We start from the raw sequence: 8,243 nt of genomic DNA, 5'->3' as shown, positions 1-8,243 counted from the left end.
TTGTTTTCAGATGTATAACATCTCTTTTAGTGGTAAAACCACTGATCTCATGTGAGTATTATACATTTAGATGAAGCAGATCCTGTTCAGACTTCATGAATTTAGAGTACAGGAAATGTGGATTGAATTTAATCTACTACAAACACTTCCAGCTGTAGCTCTACCTCTTCAGACATCACTTTGTGATTCATTTTGTTCATATTTGTGAGTACTAATTAAGCTTCTTTCCCATTATTTTATTTTTTCACAAAATAATCTTGTTTTATTCAAGAAGTTCAATTCCACGTAATGTTGGAGCCACTAAATCACAATAAACATTGTGCTCTGTAGTACTGAAGAGAATACTGTTCCAGTATATCTGCATCATCTTATAGAAACAATGGAATCCGTGAGATCCATCTGTCCGTCCGTCTGTCCGTCCATCATTCTATCCATTAACTTCTGCTTATCTAAATTTTGGTCACAGTGGCAGCAACCTAAGCAAAAGGGTTCAGAGTGGAAAATTAAGTGATGCACCCATCATGCCTAGTGTTAACAGGTAGCGGCCTGTTGGGAAGGTCTTATGGTCTGGATTCTTCAGTTGGTCAAATTTAGGTTAAGCAAACTTGTAATCCCAAAAATGCTGACTATGTGGTGTTCTCAGCTGACTACGTGAAGATACTGAATGAACAGGTTTCCCTTTCCTGATGGCACAGGCATGTTTCAACATAACTGTGCCAGGACCTATTATACTCTTCAAGAGGGGTTCAGAGAGCATGAAACATCATTTTCTCACACGGATCAAGCACCACAGTGTCTTGTCCAGGTCTTGACCCCACTGAAAATCTTTGAGGTGCGCTGAAAAATACTTAATACAGTCCTACCACTCTCAGTCTAGGTCTCACTCTTTTTTTGACCAAACAGTTGATGTCACCTATGCTATGGGTGTTCATGTTGCCTCTTGTCATTTCAGATGGTAGCTTTTTGTATAAAGTGATCATCTTTTTGTCTCTTGCCCCTGAGAACGTTGTGGCATTTCTCTGTAGAGTTTGTATATGGCTATGTCTTTGTGTAATAAAGTTTCAGGTTACATTTGAATGCAGCAGTGGACTATGGTGAGTGGCAGTGGTTTTCCAAGTTATTCCTGAGCTCATGTGGTTATATTGATTATGGTAGCATGACCATTTCTCATGCAGAGCTGCCTGGGTGCTCAAAGGTCATTTGGATCCAGTGGTGATTTCAAGCTTTGGCCTTTACACACTGATATTTCAGCAGACTCTCCACATCTTTTCGCAATATAAACACTATAGATGTTGACCCATCTAACATTTAGTGGTTCCAGAAACTTTTATAATCCAGAGATGTGGCTGGTATTTGGTGACAATACAGTTTGCTAGAGAATGTCTTATAAATAAACTCTTTCTTTGTTTTATTTTTATTTAACTTTTATTTAACCACGTAAATCAGTTGAGAACAGTTTCTCATTTACAATGACGGCCTGGGCAAGAGGCAGCACAAAAAGTAAAGCACATACAATCACAGTGAAACAAACAATCAAACACGATATATAAAAAACACACAACACGTAACAAAAATATGAGTAAAAAGTGGTAGCGCTGGTCTGGTTCTGAATGAAAGGAAACCAATTTACCACATTATTATAATTTTCAAAAAAACTTAAATAACATAGATCGCTTCATGCTACTCTATAAGATGATGTTTTGTTGTAGACTAGTGGGCAGAACATTTTGAAGATTTGAAACTAAGAACCGGCAAACTGAGATGTTTGCCAGTTTTTCTCATCATGAAGATTTAAATAAAACAGTATGTGATATATGATAAATATTACTTTAAATGTCTCTAAAGGAAAATTATATTTACTGCTGAGCCACTGTTGATCTGTGATGTACATCACAAATGTCTTCATACAAATGTCGTTGCTCTCCCCAATAACAGCAGGGTTAACTATTTGGCCTGAAGCAAGAAACTCTTCCTTGTGGTAGATATTCCCAAAAAATATATCTTGAACAAACACACACACAAGATGGGTTAAAGTTGTGAAGGTGAGAGTTGTTTTTGCATTAAATATTTAGCATATTTCGACAATTCAAAGCAAAATGTATTAACTGTATTGACATTTCAAAAAATATTAGTTAAGCCAGAGTTCGCAGTGAAGTAAACCTTTCCATGTGTGCTTATAATAAAATACAAGGAGGAAAAAATAGTCAAAAAAGGACCACCTTTAGGAGCTGAGGAAACTGCAGTTTATTCAATATTGTGACAAAGCAATAACAACTGCATGCATTGTGAATAATCCTCTTTCACTCACACAGCATTTAGCTTCTCAACAAAGCTTAACTAGTCAGTGTGTGTTAGCATGAGAGGTGGAGAAGACCCAAATGTGGGAGATCAAGAGGCGGCAAGAGTAAAAAAAGTATTTTATTACAACAAATGGCGCTGCACAGGCAGGAAAACATGAACTGAAACAAAAAACAATGACTGTACTGAATGACGACCAAACTGTGAAGTGGAAGACGGAAACATGAACGGGCAGGCAGACTAGCGGGGAAGGGAGATACAGCAGGGCAATATAAAGGGACACAGAACTGATGAGATGGAGAAACAATCAGATCCATCAGGAAAACACGGGAAGTCCATCCTAAAACAACAGACAAGTAATAACACTTTCAAAATACGACTTAAGAAAAACAATCAGTTATCATGCAAATGAGTAGATTATCACATAAGACTGAACCAAGGAATAGAGTCTTAATAACATCAACATAAAAAGACAGAAAAAAATATATACAAAAGCTTTGGAATAAACAACTAGAAATACTCAGAAGATGTGCAAAACACAAACACAGGAAAACCAACCAAAACCTACATGACAATATGCCTGCTGTTGTATTTGACATGAATACTGTATAATCACAGTTTTAAGTACTGAGCTTATGACATTAAAGGTCTAAACTTTACTTAGAATGTTTTTTTTGTTTGTTTGTTTGTTTGTTTTTTCCATTTTAAAGTGCACAGACTTTGTAAAACAATTAAGAGAAAATCGGATATTTGCTAATTGTCTGAAGGTCCGTGCGATATCAAATCAAATTAAAGCTGCAAGCAGCAATGAACGGGCCCTCGCACCCTTGTGCATGTTCAGGCGTGCTGCAGTGGAAGCGCTTGTATGACTTGCATGTAGATTGTTCAGGCCTGGACATTTAGCGGATGACACCAGCCACGACTCTCTATATCAAACCATTCAAAAGATATCGATATCAGATATCGACCAATCAGATGAAGGGGCGGGGGTAATTTGCAGCAATTATGTTCAAGGACTCAAAACCGAGTCCAATGACAGCACCCACGAGTCTTTATGCCAAAGCATTCAAAAGTTATTGCAGAAAATCGGAACTATCCTATATCGACCAATCAGAAGAAGGGGTGGGGCTAATTTGTACCAATTAAGGTGAAGGAGTCAAAACCGAGTCTGATGACACCACCCACGACTCTCTATGTCAAACCATTCAAAAGTTATGGCAGAAAATAGGGACTATCAAATATTGACCAATCAGAAGAAGGGGCGGGGCTAATTCAGGCCAATGAAGGTCAAGTACTCAATACAGAGTCCGATGACACCACCCACATGTCTTTATCACAACCTGTTCAAAAGTTATGGCAGAAAGTAGGAACTATCAGATATCGACCAATCAGATGAAGGGGCATGGCTAATTTGCACCAATTATGTTCAAGGACTCAAAACCGAGTCAGATAACACCACCCACGACTCTCTATGTGAAACTATTCAAAAGTTATGGCAGAAAGTAGGAACTATCACATATGGACCAATCAGATGAAGGGGGGGCCCGCTTTTTGGCGTCTAGCATCGCCACGGTAACGCTTTTGAATGAGAAAAGTAATGCGCGTCGTCGCAGGATGGAGACGCACCTGGGTGCACGTTACGGTTCGGGCTGTATTAACTGCCGAAGGAATGGTATAAATTATGCCAAAATTACACGATTAATTCAAAATGGCCGACTTCCTGTTCGGCTTCGGCCATGGCGCCAAGAGACTTTTCTTTAAGTTGCGACATGATACAGGTGTGTACCGATTTTCGTGCATGTACGTCAAACCGTATTGTGGGCCTTGACCACGCCCATTAATGCAAACGATTAAATATCAAATTTCTCGCCAGGCCTGGCTTGTGTGCAAAATTTGGTGACTTTTGGGGCACGTTTAGGGGGGAAAAAAGGCCCTCATTTCGTCGAAAGAAAGAAAGAAAGAAAGAAAGAAAGAAAGAAAGAAAGAAAGAAAGAAAGAAAGAAAGAAAGAAAGAAAGAAAGAAAGAAAGAAAGAAAGAAAGAAAGAAAGAAAGAAAGAAAGAAAGAAAAATTCCTACAGATATAATAGGGCCTTCGCACTGTAAGTGCTCGGGCCCCTGATACAACTGAGGAAATGTGAGCTTTTCTTTTTCATTGGAGGTCTGGGCTTTCCCCGACAAAGCAACTAATTCAGTACTTTGAGTCATTTACAATCCCTAAATAAATTCTGAAGCATATGATAAACCATTTTCATGACAGCATTCAATGTTTTTTTTTAAACAATTATTAAAGTGGCAAAAGGGAACTTCTTGCCATTTTTCACTCCAGGGTCCCTCCATGGAAGTTAATTCACTTACTGACCAAGTTTTATCCTTGTTATCTTTTGAGCACTCTCATTTCTCTTCAGGCACTTCTTCCTTGAGTTCCTGTCACCTCTGCCATGATGTCCATTAGTTCTGTGAGCTAGTGTCATTGCTGTGGATGTGTGATGTACATAGTGTCACAAAAGCAGTCACAGTTGTCACAAAAGTAGACCAGGGCATGAGACAAATTTAATTTGGGTGGCTTCTGCTGATAGCCACTCTGTGTAGAAATATTACTTCTGACCACACAGGTGTGATTACAAGATGTGCTGGACCATCTCCACTCAATAGTGTAATAATATTAGTTTTTTTTTTTTTTATTTGACAACATACAGTTGTATATGTTCTGATGTGGTCAGAAGGGATATTGCTACAGACAGTGATTTAAAGGGGAAACAACCATTGCTTTCTCATTGTGTCAATTATATAATATCAATTTTACTACTACTGTATATACTATGTACTAAAGTATCAATTTTTTGCAAAGTTTTATTATAGGCTCAAAACTCAGTGCCACTATAGCTGACTTAGCACCAAATTGACAGCAATTTTGAATATCAAGCAACCAAATCCCCTGGTTGAATCATATTGATAAACACAAACCCTCTGTATTTTAGCCAACGTTTCAAAGTACATACAAAATGTGACTGTTGGAATGCTTGGTAACTCACCTGGTTGGGTGGGCACCCAATATATGGAGGCTGCTGTTCTTGTGCAGCTGCCCCAGGATTGAGTCCTGGCCTGTGGTCCGTGTTGCGTATCTTCCCCTTCTTTCTTTGCCATCATTTATGGCCCTGGTGTCAGTAAAAGCCACCAGAGCCATAAAATCCTGAAAAGGACTATCAATACTGAGCTGTTATACAGGTAAGTGACTATCCACAGATGTGGCTTACCCATGGGGTAAAGAGTACTATACTTTTGAGTATTATCAAAAGCAAAGGATTTAAAAATGATTTGAATGTTTTCAGAGTGGTTTCAGTTCTGACAGGCTCCTCGTGGAAACGGGCCAGAATTCTTTTTGTCATGAATTTTCCCACATGAAAATTCAATTTCCACACAATATGAAAATTTGTTTAGCTTATCCTCAACAAGAAACATTCTGGAATTTAGTGTAATTTAGTCTAATTAAAATCAAAAAGAGCAATAAAAGAAAACACTGTTTTTTAGACCCGCTTCATCTTTTTCATTTATGCATCACCAGTTGAAAGATATGGTAACCCTTCAACAGTTTGGTGGTCCACAATTGAACTTTTTTTGCACATCTTTTTTAAAAGCAGTGATTTAAATATTTTAGGAGACTAATGGAAATAGACTTTTGTTGATTTGCATTACCAAGAAATCAGTAACGGCATTGCATAACTGGGGAAGGTACACATTTTTGTTAACATGCCATTTCACATTACTTTCACTTCCTGAACTAGATCAGGACTTTCCCTCTTTTAGAAATCCATGATCCACTTTGTTTCAGAAGAGAGTATAAAAGGAGATGAACCCTCACTGAAAGTATATTGAATGTTTTGTGTGAACACTGCACAGTCTGCAAAGTAAGTTGGCATTTTTTATCCAGAGATAAAACCAGGATAATAGTTAATGTAAAGAGGTATTTGTAACTTTTGTATCTTTCCCTTTAGGCATCTGTAACAATGAAGCTGCTGCTGGCAGGAATCGCTCTGATTCTAGTTGTGGAAACTCAAGCTCAGTGGTACAAGTTTCCTGGTCAAGCTGCTCAAGGTTAGATTTGGCCTCCTTGAGTCTTAAAATAATGACATGCATAACTTTGTGTTATCAATAATGTTGTTTCTTGTCCCTGCCCTCTGATCAGGAGCTTATGACATGGGGCGAGCATACAGGGATATGAGGAAGGCTAACTGGAAAAACTCCGACAAATACTTTCATGCCAGAGGAAACTATGATGCTGCACGGAGAGGAGCTGGAGGTAGATGGGCTGCTGAGGTTATCAGGTGAGAATCAAACAGTAATGTTCAGGAATCACAGGAAATTAGTATAATCCATGTGCAACAGTGATCCATAGAAAGAACAAGACATTCCTGCCTAAGCCAAACTAACTTGTAAACTGCCATTGATTCAGAATATAATACTATTGTTGTTTTTGAAATTATTTCAGTATTTTTTGTTTCCAAGTTGTTTTTTTATCCATCAATTTGGTTTATTATGCCCCTCTTAATATAATTATAGTACACCAGGCACCTAGTGCTCTAACAGCAGTTTGAAACAATCTTATGAAAAGTATTTGTTTTAGTGTTAAAGGGTGAAAACTATCACATTTTCCTTTTAATTTTCAGCAATGGTCGAGAGTGGGTAAACGGGAACTCGGGTCAAGGTCCTGAGGACGAGGCGGCTGATCAGGCGGCAAATCGCTGGGGACGAGCAGGAGGAAATCCCAATCGTTACAGGCCAGCAGGTCTTCCTAAAAAATACTGAGGAAGCCATGGACAGTATCACTATCAACTTGCCTGTGCCCAGGGATGACGGATGAAAATTAGCTTGTAGCTATATCTGGATGGTTCAATATATGTATTGTGCATGGCCCCTGTCAAATAAACAATAAAATAAACAATTGCATTTTATAAAACTAATACAACTTGTGTTTCAGTTATTGAATGCATGGTATTATAACTTTCCTGTTTATTCTAAGCAATCATCTATCATTTCTTCACTTTTGAACAGCGGCGACTGCCATAGCTACTGACTGAAGAGAATTTGTCTCGGTTTAAATTTTAATTAGATTGATTGATTGATTGATTGATTGATTTGTTTATTTCGAACACATAAAAAAATATAAGATTTAAAAAAAATTCAAAAAATACAGAAAAAAAAGCAACAACAACAAAAACGTAATAAAAACAGGGGGAAAAAAAACAGTGTCCGAAAAGGAGCAGGTTGAAGTAAAACTTATTTAACCCTGCCCCTTTGTTACCTCTATCATAAATTAAACATAAATGTTAATAATAAATAGCTGCAATTACCTAATAGGCTACCAATTTTCCCATTAGTTGTGCCTTTGCACCTAACCAGCTAACAAACACCATATTGCCTTAACATAAATCCTCCTCAACCAAATAACTTCCCAGAACTTCCTTTTTGTACCGTTTTTTAAATGGATTTATATTTGTACATTGCTTCAACCCATCACCCAACCCATTCCATAAATCCACTCCAACAACTGAGATACACATGCTTTTCCTTTTAGAATGAAAACATTGTTTTTTGAAATTAAATTTTCCTCTTAAATTATAACCCCCCTCCCTGTCACAAAACATTTTCTGTAAATTCCCTGGAAGTGAATCAGTTCTCGCTTTGAATATGATTTGAAGAGTTTTTAGTTTGACAATGTCCCAGAATTTCAACACATGCGACTTTAAAAACAGTGTGTTTGTGTGATCCTTATAACCCACATTGTGAAGTATCCTGATTGCTTTTTTTTGCATTCTGAATAGCGGTTGTAAATTGCTTATATATGTGTTGCCCCAAACTTCCACACAATAATCCAGATATGGTAATACTAGTGATGAATACAGAATGTGCAATGATTTATAATCCAGCATGTATCTTGTTCTCCCCA

General features: G+C 37.7%; 1 protein-coding gene across 1 annotated transcript; it reads left to right on the top strand.

The window, feature by feature from the left end:
* Positions 1–6,172: 6,172 nt before the first annotated feature.
* LOC133420615 (serum amyloid A-5 protein-like) lies at positions 6,173–7,237 on the top strand. Its single transcript, XM_061710355.1, has 4 exons — positions 6,173–6,204; positions 6,292–6,391; positions 6,483–6,621; positions 6,964–7,237. The coding sequence occupies exons 2-4, from the start codon at positions 6,304–6,306 to the stop codon at positions 7,100–7,102; spliced, it is 366 nt and encodes a 121-aa protein (XP_061566339.1). The 5' UTR covers positions 6,173–6,204; positions 6,292–6,303; the 3' UTR covers positions 7,103–7,237.
* The last annotated feature ends 1,006 nt before the right edge of the window (positions 7,238–8,243 follow it).

Source organism: Cololabis saira, chromosome 2 (genome assembly GCF_033807715.1).
Source record: "Cololabis saira isolate AMF1-May2022 chromosome 2, fColSai1.1, whole genome shotgun sequence".
NCBI lineage: Eukaryota > Metazoa > Chordata > Actinopteri > Beloniformes > Belonidae > Cololabis > Cololabis saira.
Note: the sequence above shows the minus strand (reverse complement) of the source record. Positions and strands in the feature narration are given on the sequence as shown.

Bases quoted from the DNA above. Each gene is read 5' to 3' on its own strand.
- LOC133420615 (XM_061710355.1), top strand. From the start codon at position 6,304: ATGAAGCTGCTGCTGGCAGGAATCGCTCTGATTCTAGTTGTGGAAACT. The intron at 6,392-6,482 runs GTTAGATTTGGC...CCCTCTGATCAG, and splicing joins TCCTGGTCAAGCTGCTCAAG to GAGCTTATGACATGGGGCGA. The intron at 6,622-6,963 runs GTGAGAATCAAA...TTTAATTTTCAG, and splicing joins TGGGCTGCTGAGGTTATCAG to CAATGGTCGAGAGTGGGTAA.